Source organism: Caretta caretta, chromosome 9, assembly GCF_965140235.1.
Source record: "Caretta caretta isolate rCarCar2 chromosome 9, rCarCar1.hap1, whole genome shotgun sequence".
NCBI classification, from domain to species: domain Eukaryota; kingdom Metazoa; phylum Chordata; order Testudines; family Cheloniidae; genus Caretta; species Caretta caretta.
The window spans coordinates 34,586,161-34,605,497 of NC_134214.1; the positions used below are offsets into that span (position 1 = coordinate 34,586,161).

The following is a 19,337-nucleotide window of genomic DNA, read 5'->3' on the forward strand; positions in this document are numbered from 1 at the left end:
GGAATCATTTATTGAGCAGGATTGGAGTAATATGCCCTGGTTTTGTGTAACCTGGGTTTAGAGCAGTAACTCTGTATACCAGAGGGACATCCCATTCACTTTTCTTTGCACATTAATTAGAAAATGTATGGATCTGTAGTAGTGCAGATTAGCACTAATATTTAAACTTTTGCTTTGTCAGCAATGGCAACAGCAGTACCACTAGCAGTCTTGGCATTATGGACCTGGAAATTTATCAGGAAAACATGCCCTCTTCTCCTATGATTAAGTAAGTAGCCACTAAAATGAAGTCTAATATTTAGAAGTGCTATTCCAATTTCAGCTGAAAATCATTTATATCATCCCAAACATGCCAAACGCCTGCTTATCAGTGCTTCTAAGATGCTGTTTAGGCTGTCATTAGGCTTAGATAAATGCACATGCAGGTATCCTTATGCAAAGTGACAGTACTAGCTTATGGTTAGGCTGTTCCTGGTGGACACCTTGAAGGATATATTTCCACCATGTACTCTGTTTAAAGATAGAATTAACTAAGTTATCCACTTCTCACTATGTGAACACACCTCAAAGAATAACTTTCTCAAAGGCTTCTTCTACTAGCAGTTAAAATCAGCATAGCAGAGTCAATTAATTTAAGCCAAGGAAAGAGAAATCATAACGTTCTTTACAAGATGTATAATTTGGCCCAAGACACTCCTTATCCACTGTCTCTGGGCATGATTCTACCAAGCTTGCTCAAGAGCAATAAAGAGATGTGCAAGTACCTGCCTAAAGATTCTGGTACCCTGAAACATAGTATAACCTACTGATAAATGGTAGAATGCAATGGTATAATTGTAGAAATGAGTGTACTGTACATCATGCAGAGAAGATAGGCGCTTTGCAAAGTCACTGTGAGCCCCAGAAACTCCTCACAATCCACTAATGGATCACAACCCATTTTTAGATCACTGAGGATCTAGCTTCTCCTGCTCGCCAAAGGTTCTGACCTTTTCGATATATACATAGGCCAATCACCTTTCTGTAGAATCGTAAATATTCTGTTTCAACTGTGGACTGAGGATGATAGCCATAATAAAACATTTATACCTTGCTGCCAGCACCATAGAGTGCTGGCTGCTGCTCACAGACACTTCAAGCTGACAGCTTTCACTTAGTTCTACAGGCACTGCATATGTAAGTGTTCTCAATCACTAGCCACCTACTGATGAATTTACCAGATGCCGGCCAAGAAACTTGAGATTCTGTGAAGACAGAGGTCAGGAAAGGCAAGAAAAGGAAGGCAATCTGTAACTACAGAAAGCAAGCATCAGACAGAGAACAGTTTGATACTGAAATAGAAGATCTAAGAAGATTTTTAATTGTAGATTCATGAATGGTGTACATATGCCAAGAACTGCCTCACATTCATGATAAACCATGCAGTGAACGCTGCCATTTTAAACTTTCCCCCATATGTAGCAGCAGCTACCAAAAAAAAAAAATGTATATGATCTTGCTTCCATGTAATTTTCCATTTAAGACTGGGATTCTGCAGTCTTTTTGAGGGCGACAATAGAAGTTCTTCCAGCCAAATGCTACACATGCACAATTTCCCTTGATTAAGTACAGGATGGGATCTTATGTAAATCGAAACAGTGGATGCTATACCTCTGCAAATATCACGGGGCTGTAACTTTAGTACCAGATGTACAGCCTTCTGCAATATGTAGATAGGTGGGGACCTACTCTTCCAAAAGGGAGGACGCGGAGGTTCTGACACACTGAATCTGGCGTTTCCCCCCTGCTGTCTATCAGGAAAGCACAGTGGTACATATGAAATGAGGACCTCTTGACATTTTTGGAAGTTATTGAAATAACCCAATTATCAAAACAGAGCTGATATGCTAAAAAAAATGACAGTTTCTGAAGATACTTGTTCATTATAGTTACATAAAGCTATGGCAGGCATAAAAAGAAGGCGAGATTTAAAAAGATGCAGCATGGGTGGAACATTGTAGTATGTGGCCATGTCACAAGACTTGTAGTTTCTTATCCTAATTACACAATGGGAAACAGTAATGATACATTGATTTTCATGAAGTGTAAGGTACAAGGCACTCTGCAAGCAGTATGTCATACTGGGGTGATAACATTGTGAAGCATGTACCCTGATTCACATCTCTCCCCATACTGTTTATCTTTTTTGCAACATTATAGATTAAAATTTTACATGATAAAACAAATTTGTCACCTCAACTCTAATGAAACAATGCTTTACACTGTCCCTAATATTACTAACAGGCTTTGTTGTTGTTTGTTTCTAAGTGAATTAGCAGAAGAAAAGGCTTTCCTTGAAGAAAAGCCAGAGAATGTAGAGGGTAAGTTGAATGTATCAGTTGTGACATGGAAATTTGACTTGATGTAGGGCTTCTAAGGTTAATACACATAATTGCATAGCGACTGCTTTTTCAGAAAGCACTTCTGGACTATCAGAGGAAACAGCCAATTGTCAAAAAGACCTACTGGTGATAAACTTTGACCTGGAGCCAGAGTGCCCGGATGCAGAGCTACGAACCACTCTTCAATGGATAGCTGCTTCTGAACTTGGAATACCAACCATCTATTTTCAGAAAACTCAGGAAAACAGAATTGAAAAGGTAGTATTTACAGTGTAGGGTATAACATCAATGTACTTAAACCTCTGAACTGTAAATCCAAAATTTGTAATGACAACAAAAATTCTTCACAGCTGAGGTATATAGCTCAAAAGAATAATCACTTAAAATGAGACCTCCTCAAATAGAGTACAGTATACACCAGTGAAGCAGATTTCACCTATTCAGGTCAGCCATTCCGTTGCATGAAAGTGACAGCTGCATAGATCAGGACAGAGTTAACAAAAAAAGATCCTTAATGAGGATGTCCTTGGACAGTGCCAAGTGGTTACATGGAGTTTAACAAGCGCCATGCACTGTCTTAGTCTCCACTTAGGTCCCACTTAAGCCAGTTGGGGAAAATCCTGTTCCCACTGATGTCAGTGGCAATAGGAGCAGAATTTGACATGGGACACAGAGTAGTGCATAAGACTCTGCATGGATCCCATACATTGAGGTGCATTTCACTTCCAAAAACTGAAAGAGGGTCTTGTTTACCAGTGCTCCACTTGGCATTGGTCCCCTGATAGTGGCTCTACGCCAACTTTGAACCTCCCCTATTCCAGGGCCACGCTGCTTCAGCCCCAGCACGAGACCTACCTCAGACATGACTGAGCTCGTGACTAGTTGCCCAAAGATCCAAGGAGCAATTCCTGCAGATGGGAAGAGTTGGAGCACAGCTGTGTGCTGAGCCTACCTCCTTTTCCACAGCCACCCACACTCAGAGAACTTCCCCTGTGGGCAGATCCATTGGCTTTATAGACCCTTTGTGCTAGTGAAGCTGCAGGACAGTGAAGACCTGGACCCCCAGATTTCAAATATACAAGAAAATATACTTTAGTGACTAGAACTTTGATTTACTATTTATTCTGCACAATGATTAGGTTTTTTCCAAGTCTTTTTCAGACTGTTTTATAAAATCCATAACAGCCTCTCCTCTGAATATGAGTGTTTAATTGCAACAATCAACTTTCCACAAGAGTACCTACCCCAGTTAAAACTGATAGTCCTGCAGGACTGGGGCTTTAGCTACTAATTAAACATCACTTTTGCCAGCCACATTTGTGAAGACATAACTATCTTTAGATGGTGAAGTGAACAGATTTTAAACCCTTTCAAGTTTCATTACGGTGTTTTTCCAAAATATCAAAGCATGCAAGCTCAAAATGGCCTCCAGCACTATGGGCCCTCAGCTACATGGAGGATATTTCATATTCCAAGGGCTTCCTTACTCCCCCTTAATGATAACCACAGGATACCATTTCAGACAGTTTTTGACTGTCAAAACTGTCCGTTTCCCAGAGTCAGCTTTAAAGGTTGTATCCAGCCATCAGGTTTACAGAAATGTCAGGGTATTTAAATAAATCAATGAAAGAAAAAATATTACAGTCAATATTTTGGCATTTTAAAATAATATCTATGGGAAGATCATTTTATGTAGCAGAGCTATAGTTTGGTATTTCTTGAGTACATGCATTTGGGAATCATCAACATAATTTAAAATGCATTCAGCAGCAACCGTCCAAATTGCATCTTATTTAAGAAGCAGCTGTCAGCTTTACTCATGTGCTTTTGCAAACAGTTAATTCAATTGCTAAAATGCACTAGAGAATAATGAAGTACATCCTGCCTACAAAGCTGCTCTTGGAAATCACATGCTTATTACATATAATTAAAATACATATTAAAGTTTAGGACTCAGTATGTAAATAGCAAACAGCTACACCAGCTACAGATACACAATATTTTCTTGTGTGGTTTAAAACTGGAAGATGTATAAAAAGGAGCCTAATTAGTTATTGATTGTGAAATTCAAGGAAATGAAAAGCTTTGATTTTCATTTCCAAGCCTGAAAAAAGATAGGCCAGATGCATGACATTATGAAGTCCATTATTAAAACAGGAAAACACAAAAGTGGATACAATGTAGGATTTTTTTCCAACTGTTTAAGACTATAAATGAAATGTAACCAAACAAGAATACTGACTATGATAATGAAAGAGAAACGTATTTTTCCTTCAAATCTAAGATCTTCAAGTTGGATCCCTGGGGTTGTACAAGATACAGTACCTATTATTTTGATAATGGGCTGTCAATATCATGGAAGGTTGTAATTATTTATCAGGGTTAAAGATCTCACATAGCTGTAAACAGGAATAACTTCACTAATTACAGCAGAGTTGCTCTTGATTTATCTGGTGTCATTAAGAACAGAATCTGGCTCTCACAGATTATAGACTTTCAGAAATGAAATGCAAAGTTTCCAGATGTCCAAATCCATATTTTAGATGTTTCAGATCCATAGTGTATAGACAGAACCCTCGGCAGATTGCACTGCTATTGTGTATGCAGTGCCTGAAACAGTGGAGTTCTGATCCCTGGCAGGGCTGACTCAGTAATGTCCTCATACTTGGAAGAGTTATTTGCATGTATTTATTTAACAAAAGCTGGTTAAGAATACACAATGAATGAAACCCTAAATGTGCCATTTTATCTAGTTTCTAGATGTTATGCGGTTAGTTCACCAGAAGTCCTGGAAAGTGGGTGATATCTTTCATGCGGTGGTACAATACTGCAAGCTACATGAGGAAAGCAGAGAGAGGACACCTAGCCTCTTTGACTGGCTTCTCGAATTGGGATAAGAAACCTCTTAAATGTTTGGCATTTTCATTTTAATCCAGCTTAAGTGGCAGTGGTTTGTGTAATGCTCTAATTTTCAAACATCAGTGCATAAAACAAGCAGAGATATAGAAACTCTGCGGACAGTCCACACAACTGTACACTGAGCAAAGTGAAATTAAGGTGCACCATATACTGTTATATCATGTGGGGGAACTTTGACATATTGTACTTTCGGATGTACTGTATTAGGAAAGGATGGGTTTTTTGCCTTTAAAGTGAATGGATAATATGAAGGATGGATGAAAATAGGATATATTTCTATAATCAAATATTCTATTAATATCGTTTGATATTATTTCAATCAACTAAAATAGAATTATACACTAACAACATTCAGTTTTTAAAACATGAAAATTTGTACAGGTTAACTGTTAGAACACTAGTGTTTTCCAGACGGACAGCCAAATGAATGCTTAGGGGGATGTGCATCTTTAGATAAATAATATAGATATCTAAGTATTTTTTAAAATCCTCACCGTGTCTAAAGGGGTTGAAGACTTTGAGCTATTAGACCTTTACAGGTAGACGATACAACAAGCTGCTGAAAATGCATTATAATTTCCGCATATGAGGCCATTTATTTCTTCTCCATAGCCTTTCACCATTCTTGTGTTTTTCTGGAGGAACTGAAATCCAGACTCTCAAATATTACTCTTTAAAAACATTCTGATTCCTTTCCATTTTAATCAGAGGCAGTTTGGACCAGTGGATAATCAGAAGATATGGGTTCAATCCCAGCTCTGACCTGCTGTGTCACCTTGGGCAAGTCACATCACCTCTGTGCCTCAGTTTCCCTATCTGTGAAAAGGGGGTGATGACAGTTACTTTCTTATGAAAGTATCTAATGCTTTAAGATCTATGGATAAAGAAAGAGCATATTATATGATTTTAGTCTAATTAAATTGATTATTAAAAAGAAAAATCAACTGAACATAGTCCTACCTGAAAAACTGATTGTATTGTCATACATATGCCTAAACTTTAATTTTGTTTTTGTTACTTACAAGAATACAAAATGAGTCTCAGCACATATAAGCATATGTTTACCTTAAGGCTACCTGCTCATTTTGGATATATATGTTTGGAATACAGATGATAGTTCATGTTATTACAGTAACATTGATATAACTACAGTAGACTGCTGTTGAGAAGAACAGTTAGTATTATATACATAATTATAAATTCTCTTGACTCTGCCAAAGAGATTGGATTTTAATTTAAAGGGGAAAAAAAGTTTATTGCAGTAAAGCTCCTATTGTTTGAATTTCACATATACTGTGATTTGCTTCTTTGAAAACACAAACATTCATTTTTTGTTTTCTCCTACACTAAATGATGTAATTGAAATTCTACCTGTATTTCCCTAAAAAAATGATTTGAAAGATCATTTATTTTCCTTATATCGGTATATGCTTCTGTATTTTTCCTGAAATAATTATCCTTTTGCACTAGATATTTTTGAAAATTTTGAAATAGTTTTAAATAAATTATGAAAAAGAGCCATACGATCAGTGTTACCACCATTAAATCCATTTCCACCCTCTCACACTCATTTGTTAGGGAAAAAATTTGTCAGTGAATCGACATCTATATCCATGTGATAAAGGTACATGGCTAACTCTACATTTACTCTACAGTATACACAAAACAGTAAAGATCACTTTACTGCCAGTATAAAGGTTGATCTACTGTATACACTAAATTTAACTGTACAGCTATTGGGCCTGTTCCTGAGAAGTGCTGAAGCTCCTATTGATGCCAGTGGAAGTTGTGGGTACTCAGCATCTCTGAGAGGCTGACTGTTAATAACGTAAGTATTGAGTGTTACAGATTGAAGGTACTTTGTTCTTATAAATGGGAAAAGGTATTTATTTTTAGACCAAATCCAGTTAGTTGTCAGTATACAAACTTTTGCTGTGCTAGAATAAATGTTTACTTACCTTACAAAGCACAACTATCATGACTGGGTTGTAACAGTGTGATGAAGTTACTTCTGTACAGTAGTTCTTTATGTTGCAAATCTAATCAGAAATAAATTTGTGTTACAGTATGTGTCCCCTTTGCCTTTCTAAAAGGTGTTGATGTGATTTTATTGCATACTGGAAATGGAAACTGTGTAATACATTTTATTTGACCAACTAAACATTATTCATGACAATCATTTAGCCTTCCCAAACCTGCTTTTGCTGAATGCAATGTCTCAGAACAGGTCCTTACACCAAAGGCAGCGATGGAAGTTGAGGTCACTCATCACCTGAAAGGCTCATGCCCTTAGTTTTATTTATTTATGGTCTAATTTTCAAAAGGGCTGCTCTTCTCTAGCGCCCACTGACTTCAGTGGGATTTGTAGCTGCTCAGCACCTCTGAAAATCAAGCCATGGCTCGCATCTCTACTTGTAGCTCTGTTTTTAAAAAACTATGGAGTGGGTAATTAGATCTTAACAGATATCAAAAGCTAAACAGGGTCAGACTTGGCATTATATTGATGTATAATTTTGTAAGAGGATCAGATGCAATAGGAAGTGAATCAGTAATAAACTAATATCCCTGCACAGTGTGAGAAGGTGCTGTTCTGCTGGAGGTACTGTCCTGCTGATAAAACATTAACCTGTCTATACTAAGGTTATATGCAGGGTAGTTGCAGCCATGTCGGTTCCAGGATATTAGAGAGACAAGGTGGGTGAGGTAATATCTTTTATTGGACCAACTTCTGTTGGTGAGAGACACAAGCTTTCAAGCCACACAGAGGAGATCTTCTGCTCTCTTCTGTTGAGCCAGTAAAGATATTACCTCACCCACCTTGTCTAGACTAAGGTCACATAAGTCTGAAAAAGGAATGGTTAGATCCACAGAGTGTGTCTAAATTCTACCCTGAAATTTCAGTTTGGTGAATAATTAGCCTCACTCCTCCAGCTCCACACAACTCTAGAGCAATGAGCTGGCAACAAACTAGCTAACAATATTAAGATTTTAATTTAAGGTTTAAATCGTTAACAGAGGGTGAACTTGAGTAACTGTCACTAACTTGTACATTGTTTCTAACATGCTTAGAGACCCGTGTCAATGACATGTTATATTGATGTTATACCGTTAACTTCTCATTTGAGAATGGGTTCATTTTCATTCAGAGAGCTGTGGCTTTGCTGAGGTTCCAAGTTTTATTCAGATGACATGGGACCTGATCCTGAAATGCTGAGCACCTGCTCCTCCGTTGAAATATATGGGAGGTAAGTGCTCAGTGGGTCTCAGGATTAGGCTCAGAATAACCACAGCTACACTCTCTTTTTTGCTCAGTGCAGGAAGGATGCAAGAGCTAAAGCAGGTTCTCTATTGTCATTGGTTAAGCAGTGCAGAAATGCCCGAGCTTTTAATTGTCACAAATGCTGCACACTCCTAATGGTCAGGTGTAAAAAAAAAGCCTTTCCCACTACTGAACAGAAAAGGAAACCCAAGGTTAGGCTTAACTGGGTTGGGAAATCAGAATGATGGGTGTGGGGCGTCCATTATCAGAAAGTGTGCTACAAAATTACAGTGAATTTTAAATGGAGTGAGCAATGATGAAATTCACCAGAAATGACCACCATATTTTTTCAGTTTCAGATAATGTCAGGAGCCTACACTTTGACTGAGATCACTACAGCTCCTCAGCATGTGGCTCTGCCTAATAATTCTGCCTTACCCGTACAAAGGTTTGAGGGGGAGGATGCTGAGGGGGAGGAGTCTCCTTATAGCTAACTCTTCCATTCAGTCTACTGCACACCCACATAAAGAGGAGGCAGAATCTGGCCAGCACTAAGATTCAATGAAGTTTATAGTACTCTCTATATGAGTATAGTAGTAACTCCTCAACGTAAATAAGGGTGGCAGAATTAAGCACTTAATTTCTTACATGCCAGATCTTGCTGCAGCACTGGTAGTCCTAACATTTGCATGGGAATTTAATTTTCACTACTATGTAGGGTCTGTTTTTTTATGTTTAGCATTATTAGTTTCTGATAACCCATAATCTTCCTAATACATTGTACTAACATCAAAGATTGTCTTCTCACAAATCTTTGCTAAATTAACCAAGGCTGAAAACATTTTACTGTGGTTCAAGGTATGAATGATTATGATCTGCCTACAGTCAGCCTGTTAAATTCAGGATTTATTTGTTTCTGGAGAGCTAGGTTTTGCTGCAGACACAGCCTGTTTATCTTGCATGGCCTTAGTACAGGGTTGTATAACTTGCATCCAATAAAGTGAGCTGTAGCTCACGAAAGCTTATGCTTAAATAAATTTGTTAGTCTCTCAGGTGCCACAAGTACTCCTTTTCTTTTTGTGGATACAGACTAACACGGCTGCTACTCTGATACCAGAGAATGACTGTTACCATGAATCATGTATTCTAGTTTTCAGAATGTCAGGGAGACTGGTCAGGGATATGATCAGAGACCATGAGAGCTATTTAATAAATAAAAATTATCTCTAGCTTAGAAGGAAAGCAGCCAGTGTAGGAAGAGATTTAATTCAAGGCAGAGCCACTACTCTGAGGCTATACTAAGCCTTTGGCAACTACCAGTGAACTCATAATGCCACTGGTTTTAATGTTTCATATATCTAGTCCTGCAGCCATTTCATAATTGGGAATAGGCCCTTAGAAAATAATTTGATTGCAGCTGTAAAGACGTTAGCATTTAGCAGGACAAATAGTTAAATGAGCCATCTGGTCTACCAGGCTAATTAAAAATGATTAATAGGAAGATAGTGTCTGCTATTTGTGAGACTCCTGCACACATACCCCCAATACACACACACCAGCTGTGGAAGAAAGTGAGATAGTGGAGAAAGCCACAGGAAAGCAGCACAGAGAGAAAATATGGTTAAGTGGGTGCTCCTCCTATCCCTCCCCAAAAGGTCTGAGTGGCCCCAAAGTGACAATAACCAAGGAGCGGCACAAGAAGTTGAAGAGGGGGCTCTCACTAAATAATAAACCCATCCTTTCTCCTCTTTCTGTTCCGCACAACTGCTTACCTACCCAGTGAACATGGAGGAGAGTTAAAGCTTTAATTCCTGCTGCATAATCCATCCACCTGCTCTGAGAGGTCAGAGCTCATCCATACAGGCTGGCAGCCAGTGATAGCCCTGATACTGTTCAGCTGCAGTGCTATGACTGGTTTGGGGTTCTGGAGGTTGAGGAGAGGCAGAGTCCGTGGTATAGCTGGATGGGGCAGCAGGGCTGTGATGCTGCTGTCCCATGAATCTCTCTCTCTCACACACACACGCATACACTTCTTTTGGACGGGGTGGGAACAAATGCATTGGCTCTGCAGTTGCTTTAAAGCTGCAGAGTCCTTGTATTGCTGGATCCTGTTTCCTTACATTACTACCCAGTTGCATTGGAGGGGAACACATGGACATGGCTCAGTGAGATGTTATATTGTTTGGAAAATACAGACTGCACACAGACACACACACATACCCTGATTTGATTCTGTCCCCCTCACACACAGACACACTAATGCCCTTCCCCCTTTCAGGACTTTGATTCTGCCCTCCTTACCTCTTCACAGATTCGGTTACTGGTGACTGAACTGTCCAGCTAGGTCCTAGTCTCTGCTGTTCTCCAGAGAAAGAGCAGCCCTTCTGGGCAGTTGAGGGAAGAAAGTGGCAGCCACCACCAGAGGTTCTTCATCCACCCCACCCCGACCCCCAGGTGAAGAGATGAATGGGGGGGGGAGAAGCAGGGGGGGTTAAATGCAGCATGCTCCATATTTAGTAATAGCAATGTAACTTATAAACAATGACTAATACATGTTTTCCTCAAAAAATATGCTAGTAAGAATATTGCACTACAATTAATACAACTTAGCACTTCAGTGAAACATTTTATTACATACAAAAAAGTACATGTAGTATAGAAACACACACAGGAGATGTGCAAATGATGCCCTTTACGCATTTAATAGTTCCATGATGCTATTTTTTTATTACAAATGTTACATGTAAAAACAAATATGCCTGTCAAAACATGCAGCTAACCTACTGTATTAGTGCTAATGATACAGATAACTAGCTGACTTCAGCAGTCCAAAGAGTCAAACCTGTCAAAGTCCAGGGAACTGCTCTACTTCAGCAAGACTGAAAACTGGCAAAGAGGGCAAAAGGAAAACAGAGTTCTGAAAGACTGCTGATTTTTGACTACTCTTATGATGTTGATCAAAGCTTCTAGCAAATTGAGCCATACCTCATCTTCAGTCAGCGCCATATCCTACAGGTGTTATCCTTGCTTCCTAGTAATAAACACATATTATGGGCCATTACTTTTGCCCCTACCATATATATTTTCCTTGTTAATTAATACTTAAATAACTAGCCTGTAGGCAGATCTGTATAAATAGACTTCTCTTGCCTGTGTCTGTAAAGAGATACTAGAGCCATTCTGCAGCTGCAGTACTCTATATGGCTGCTGCCCTCCTGCCCCCCCATGTGTGGAGTTCAGAAAGTGGGTCCAAGCAGCTGTGGATCCACTGTTCGTGCTTGATCCTTTCACAAGACCCCCTCTGTTCTAAAGTGGATGGAGCTTGCACAGAAAACAGCTCCAGAGGCACAGACAGTTCATCCCATTGCAGAGGTTCTCTGCATCCTGCCCATCTCCTATCCCCTCACAGTGCATGCAGTATGTGAACTGGACTGGGTCAGCTGTTTTGTAGATAGTACATCCCATGGAAAAGGTAGCAGGGTTTAGCCTAAAGCTTTGTCCATGCCTACATTCAAATTTGATCATAGCAGTATGAAATTGAGCCACAGTTCTTAAGTGCATTTCTCTTTCTACCTTGGCTATGTGTTGGAAGTCACTGGTGCTCTCAACATGTGTGAGATGGTCCAAGTACATTTTTTAAGTTTCAAAATATAAAACTGTATAAAAAAATCCCAGAAAATTACCTGTAATGATTATATCGCCTTTGTAATTGAAAGCACATGAGAATATTTCATCAGTGTGTCCCTCTAATATTTGAATGCATTGTCCTGTATGAGGGTCCCAAAGTCGAGCTGTTTTGTCAGAGCTGGCTGTTAGGATACGACTACCTTGAGAATTGAAGCAGATCTTTAAAACAATGACAAGAAAAGTGACACCAGTTAGCATTCCAGCCTATATAATTGGAAGAGAAAGCATGATTCAGTGGTTAGCACTTACAACCAGGAGCCAGCAACTCCAGAGTTCAATTCCTAATATAAAATTAAGGCACAATCCAGCAACTGGATCCATACAGGCAGACCCTTGCCTCTGGGGCTGCGTGTGCAGTTGCAAGGTCCATCCACATTGAGACAATTACAGGATCAGGGACCCTGGATAATAACTCCCCAATTGCTCTGACATTATACGCATGTTATTTACATACTGTAGCTTTCACTGTATGTATATTTGAGAGTGTTTTATGTGAAATGAGGTAATTCCCCATAATAGTTTAACTCCCATTAAAGGCCACTTACTTTACATTGCCAGGTTTGCATACATTTTTAACTCCTCATATATAGTTTAAGGAGCATAACCTCACTATATTGGGTTTATTACACAATTTAAAACATCATCACACAGATTTGTGAATTATTGACTGGTAACAGTGCCCAACATATCCTGACTCTTCTCCCCCACCCTGAAAAAAATGAACCTGCAAAACAACAGACTCCCCAAATTATCACATCGTTCCATCTGATATACGTAAAGACAGAGCACCATTCAGTATGTCCAAAAGGCAAATTCTGGCTCCCAGGTAGGGAAGCTAGTTCCAGAATTAGGGCTCTTGATGGAGAATGCCCTGCCAATGGCCCCTTCTCTTTTAAACCTGAAAGAGCGAAGTATTGCATAGAACATTGTAGGTAAAGTAAGGTTATCCCTTCTGAATCTAACTTTCTCTCGCTACAGAATTTTAATAATCAAATGAATGTAGGGAAACAGTGTAGCAGAGCAGTCTGCACCTTTAAGGTTCTATAGAGCAAGGGAGCAGAAAATCCTGGCCTAAGGAGAAGCCCAGCAGCCAACTGATCCAACTAATGATTGGTTCTGATTCCCAGACGGAAGACATAAGTGAGGATCTAGGTCTGTAAGAGGAGGAGGGCCAGGAGATACAAACACTTCCCTGAGCAACAGGGCAGGTAAGCCGTGTGGTCACCCGGAGAGTAAGAGAGAACTGGGAACCTTGAAGTAGTAGATGGTAGAGGACTCTGCAATATTGGTCCAGGTCAGGACTATTACTTGTTCATATTTTCGTTTTTGTGTAAGAGAAGAATAAAAGCACCTGTTCTGAAGGCTAAAAACAGAATTGGGTGTGGCCAATTGTTTTGTCCCCAAGCTGCTGGACAGACCCACCAAACTACAAACAGCAAGGCTTCATTTTTTTGCCAAGAACTAGCCTAGCTCCTAAAAAGTTAATATTTCAAGCTTGGAAATCACCAAACAATTAAAGCATCATGGGCCTGCACGCTAGTTTGGGTGTTCACGTAAATCATGAAATAATGATCCACTTGAATGACAAGCAGGAAGAATTGCAATAATTAAACAACAATATTTGCCTTTAGGGTAAAATTTCAAAAGCACCTAAGTCAATTAGGAGCCTTGGTTCTATTTTCAAAATTGACTTGGGCACCTGACTTTCAAAGAGGCACAGCCTTCTACGTGAATATGTTCTTTTGAAAATGGATCTTAGGCACTTGGAAAATTTTACCCTTAGTGTGTTTCACCTTAGAGACATGGGCCTCCACCCCAGCTGCACAGAGGAACAAAACAGAGTAAGAAGGTGTTCAAAGGCCCCTAATTTGGTAAAAGCAGGGAAGCAGCTTGTCTGAGCCATGCTCCCCATCCCAACAGGAGGCTGGAAAGTCTTGGAATACAGCATCCTAAGTAAGCACTCACCAATGAGCTATAAAAATCCATGCTTACATTTAATTTTGAAACTTATGCCAATGATATGTAATAATTGCTGGTAAGCATGATGTCACTTAGAAATAAAAAAGAGCAGGCAGAAACCACCACACAACTCACCTTAGAAATTTCACCTTCATGACCTTCCAGCTTTGCAATGCATTTTTTTGTTTCAGCATTGTAAACTCTTGCTGATCCTGTATTAGAACAAAAGTCATATGTTTTGCTTAAGTCTATATATAAAGTGTGCACATTCATTGGTAATAAGGACCTCAGCCTGGACGCACGGAAGTCAATGGAAGTTTTGCCACTGACTTCAGTGGAAGCAGAAAAAAGTCCTGTATTAGGAATAACTAAGTTAAGGCCTGATTCTTCAAATACAAACATGAGTAACTTTTCTCACACAAGGAAACCCACAGACTCACATGCTGGTTTTCAGGATTGGGTCCAGGCAGTGGTTGCCTGTAAAAAGTCATGATTTGCCAACATTTAAGTACATGGTGATATTTGAAATCACCACAGGTTTCCCTTATACATAAAGTAGGCCAGGAAAGATCTGTGATATGGTAGGAAAATATTGACTTTTTAATGGCTTCCACTGTATAATCTCTGAATATACACTCACAATTTGTATAAAACCTTTGCACTTTTGTGTAATCAAATATTGCATGTTTGCTAGTGTTTTGTCCAATCTAGTAAGTGTCCCAAGTGATTGGGCTTCTGTAGGCCTACACTGTCAGTCATAAATTACATTATTTTACTTCCTAACATAGGAACTACCCAAACCAGATCAGACCAGTGGTCTGATATCCTGCCCTGATGGTGGTTGGTACCAAACGCTTCAAAGGAAGATGTAAAACACATACATAATGAATAAACATGCAATAACATATAGCATCATTAATATGTGCTAATATTGAAACAAAAAACAAAGGGGCTGTAATATAGAAAACTATTTATTTTGACTAATGAGAATTAAGAACTATGCAGAACACCTGAAATGCTATAATCTGCAGATGCAGCCTAAATGAGAGAGAGAAAAATCTGTGGCTATTTAAAGGTAATCAAGAGACAATTTTATTATCAAGGTAGCTAATGTGCAATCTGCTGAACACAATCATAAAACTTAATTGCTTATTTCACCCCCTCATTGTTATGTATTTTCATTACATATTAGGAAGCCATAGTAATAGTTTAATTTTTAAGCATCTAACTAGTTTTCTGTTTAAGCCCAAATTTGAGCCACTCAGACCTAACTTAATCCAAAAGCTATTTTCTCCCTGCAGTCTCTCATGCACTTTCAACCACAAGAGAATTTATTTCCCCAGAAAGCTTGAGGTTAACTGGACAAGGCATCTTGAAGAAGATGAAAGTCTGAAAAATGAGAGAATTTTAACTTTGGGAGAAATCATTTATATATATATATTATATATACACACACACACACACACACATACACACACACACACACAGATTCTCTCTTTCTCTCTAGATACCTTAAATACATCTTGATCTGGATATTCTAGCCCAGATTTTCTGGGTTTGGCCTAGCGGCACCCAGCACAGAACCAGAGCAGAAGGGAAAATACTGTTTATGCTACCACTGCATTCTTCTGCTCTAACATTCACTCAGCTGCCAGTATATGAAAACAAAGTGCTAGCCCCGAGCAATTCACCTACCATCAGCTGAGGAAGTTGCAATACGCTGGCCAGTATAATCAAAACACACATCTAATACTTCATCATCATGACCTGTTAAAGTTGCCACACGTATCCCGGTCACAGCATTCCACAGCTGCATGTGGATAAAAAGCAATAAATAAAACCCTATCCAAGTAATTACAGGCAATCATAAGCAATCTTACTATTTATTTTGACTTGAGTTGCTGGATGTGTATATAGTCAGTCAATCAGTATCGTGACTGACTACATACAAATCATATATGCACTGATTTAGTGCATAACAGAATGTAATACCTTAATAAATGTATTATTGCATGACTACCCTGGATTTAAACCAGTGGAGAGGAAATGTATTTGCTTAGCCAGTGTAATGCACAGGAAATGTTGCATGTCTGATACATTTTGTGCTTCATTTCTACTAGTTTAATGTGATATCACTTAAGCAGAATTCTCTATTGAAATCAATAGGGAGGTTCCTGCTTACAAATTGATATAAGTGTCACTACCATAGTCAAATCTTTACTGAATGATATGTACTAATTAAATAATGTGTCATTTACAAAAAGTGCATTCTTACACCAAGGACCTGTGAGTAAGCTTCAGTGAAAGTTCACTGAATTCCAAAAACTGGTGGAAAAAATGAGAGAGAGAATCCATATGTGAGGAAAGAACCAATTTTCATCTGAAATGCTATAATTTGCATATGCAACCTTAAAGAGAGACAGAAAATATGTAGCTATTTACAGCTAATCAAGAGAATTTTATTATCAAGGTAGCTAATGTGCAATCTGCTGTACACAATGTGCAGGATCTGGTAGTGAATCTAACCAAATTAGTTCACTTCTGCACCTAGCGCATGTGCTCCTCTCAGGAAGTAAAAAGGCTCTCAACAGTCAGATAGAATGGCAGGCTTTTGATAATACTGCCCTAGCTATTTTTTGTATTCCTGTTTTAATACAGCCTGTACTAAAATCCCTGTTAATTTTAGTTCTGTGTTCAGTATGGGACAAACCATGAACCTACACAAAAAAATCCACTTGGGACAAGAAAGCTCCAGGAGATTTTCCTGTGGAGTTTCCTTCAACTTCTGCCAGGGTGCAAGTTTTCCTATCACAAAAGAAGCAGGTGGGTTGGCACCCAGATCACATGGATTTGATCTATCAGAGGCCATATCTCTCCACCCTGCCTCTTATGCCTCCCTCTTAATTATCAGCATGACTTCCTCTTCTCCTGGTAGCAGCTGACCCTTAAGAAGTGATACAGCCTTATTCCCATATTACAGATGGGAGAACTATGGCACAGAAAGTTTAAGACCAACATGATGTTCAGAGTTGTGGTTACTCATCCCCTCCAAAAGTCAGGCCACTGATTTCTAAAATTTGGCACCGAAAATCACAGGCACTCATTACTAGAGGCCAGTTTTGAAAATCTGTCCCTTAGTGACTTGCCCAAGGTCACCAATGAAGTTGGAGCCAGAAGCAGAGAACAGCTCTCCTGAGTAACAGTCAAGGGCCTCAACCACAAGACAGTATTTTCTCTTTTTATCAAACAAATTAGAGGAAATTAGCTGTAATGGAGCATCAAGTCCTGCCTTCCAGTTTAGCTATACTGGGTGACTGCTACAAACCAGCCATCAGTTAAAAGGTTCATTATACAAAATGGATTCTAAATAAGTTACAAAGATTGTGTCCTAAATGAAATCTTACAGTGAATTATTTGTTGGGTAACAGACAGACTATACAGGTGGTTTTTGTAGAGATCCAATGATCTTACCATGCATGTTTTGTCCATTGATCCAGTAACAATTAGAGAGCAGTCCCAGTTGAATTGTGCACTACTAATCTCTGCCCGATGACCTATTAAAATATGCAACTTCCTACCAAAAGAAAATTAAAATTCATATTTGTGCATTTGCATCAAAACTGAGATAGGTATAAAGGTATATGTTTATAAGTACGCTAGAATGATAGTATAGTTAATGGGACAAATCCTTTCTGCCTCATCCACTAGTTATCGAAGTTCCTGGTGTTAGGCGAGCAGGGTTTGGCTGACTTTGTCTAAAACAGAGTGAGGCTGGTTCAGCATTCTAGTGGCACATCAGCACTCATTTCTGTTCTCCTATACCAAAAGTGGCTAGGAGTACTGTAGAAAGAAGTCCCATTTGTACTACTTTCTCCTTTAAAAAAATATTTGACATGAATTTAAATTGTAGCGGACTGGAAACACTAATGAAGTCTTCTGTTCATTCACAGTGCAAATAGATCCCAGACAGAAATAGAGCAAGTTTCTCCTCACTGCTCTGCCAACATGTCCCATCAATGACCTTGAAAGAAGTAGCTCTGCAAGACCCCAAGTCAGCAAGGAACTTAAACAGATGCTTAACTTTAAGCACTTCTTTAAGTGCCATTGAAGTCAACAGGACTTAAGGGAGTGCATGAAAGTTAAGAATGTGTTTAAGTACTTGATGAATTGGGACCAAATTGATAGATTTCTAACTGTGAATAAATCTGAGCTGCTCTGTTGAGCCTACCAATAAGGGAAACATTTAGTGAAATGGATATGTCTGTTATAAATTCAAGTGTAACCCACTGGCTCATTTCACAATGGACACATCATAGTTACACTTTTTGATCACTTGTAGCCAGGGCTGGATTCCAGCCGGTGACCTAATGGTAAAGGACTCCATGTCCCATCACCAGTCTTCTGAGTCGTTAAGGTTCTCTCTTTATGTCATTCTCTAATATGCTCTGGTTCAATAAATGTGCTTCAGAAGAAAGGTCACATCAAGAGTTAAGGGATTCTTTGAGAATCCCCTGGACAAAAAAAATAGGGCTAGGTTTTTGTGTTTAAAAATGTTTGATAAAAATAGCTGTAATGTTCAGAATATACAGTATTGTGAAAGGAACACAATGTAATCATGTAAATACATTTAGTACGGTCACCATCACTTTCATATCTCCAAAAATCATTTTTAAAATAATGTTTCAGATTCACCATAGTAAATAGCTGATTTATTAATATATATTTTAATTAACAAAATAAATATAAATCTCTGCAGATGACATTCCCAAAGAAGGAAACAAAAATCTACAAAAACCAAAAGCCATTCTAATACCAAAATGTGCACAACCATGGTCCCAATTGTAAACAAAACCCCTGTTTAAATCATTCTTAGTTTTGCCAGTGTTATTAGTGCAAGATCAGGTTCTATATAACACACTCCAAATACTAGTGGGGACTCCACTGTATTTAGACCCTGTTTTGACTAAAAGGACAACCATTATAGTGATACAGAACATGTTAAGTGCAGCATTCATTATTTAAGACAATGTATAAAATTGGCAACACGAGTTATCTGTTAAACTTCTTCAGACAGCTTTGATAAACTGAGCTGAGTAATTAGTCATCAATGCCCATTCTAGATTAATGGAGAG

At 38.8% G+C, this 19,337-nt stretch overlaps 2 protein-coding genes across 9 annotated transcripts in view; one reads left to right on the top strand and one right to left on the bottom strand.

The window, feature by feature from the left end:
• The window catches only part of SPHKAP (SPHK1 interactor, AKAP domain containing), a 107,028-nt gene extending 99,660 nt beyond the window's left edge, over window positions 1-7,368 (top strand). For 4 of the 7 annotated variants that reach the window (XM_048865129.2, XM_048865132.2, XM_075132213.1 and 1 more), the window contains 4 exons: window positions 182-268; window positions 2,308-2,360; window positions 2,440-2,639; window positions 5,135-7,368. In XM_048865129.2, coding sequence (XP_048721086.2) covers window positions 182-268; window positions 2,308-2,360; window positions 2,440-2,639; window positions 5,135-5,278 — 484 coding nt within the window. In that variant the 3' untranslated portion in view covers window positions 5,279-7,368. The remainder of the gene's footprint in view (window positions 1-181; window positions 269-2,307; window positions 2,361-2,439; window positions 2,640-5,134) is intronic. The other 3 variants (XM_048865131.2, XM_048865134.2, XM_048865135.2) reach the window with 3 other exon arrangements.
• A 3,804-nt stretch (window positions 7,369-11,172) lies between these two features.
• Window positions 11,173-19,337, bottom strand: part of DAW1 (dynein assembly factor with WD repeats 1) — a 33,855-nt gene continuing 25,690 nt past the window's right edge. The window contains exons 9-14 of one of the 2 annotated variants that reach the window (XM_048865156.2): window positions 17,677-17,779; window positions 15,901-16,015; window positions 14,341-14,417; window positions 12,243-12,405; window positions 11,545-11,590; window positions 11,173-11,445 (exon numbers count right to left, since the gene is read on the bottom strand). In XM_048865156.2, the coding sequence (XP_048721113.2) occupies window positions 11,556-11,590; window positions 12,243-12,405; window positions 14,341-14,417; window positions 15,901-16,015; window positions 17,677-17,779 (493 nt within the window). In that variant the 3' untranslated portion in view covers window positions 11,173-11,445; window positions 11,545-11,555. Of the gene's footprint in view, window positions 11,591-12,242; window positions 12,406-14,340; window positions 14,418-15,900; window positions 16,016-17,676; window positions 17,780-19,337 lie in introns of both variants that reach the window. The other variant, XM_048865155.2, reaches the window with a different exon arrangement.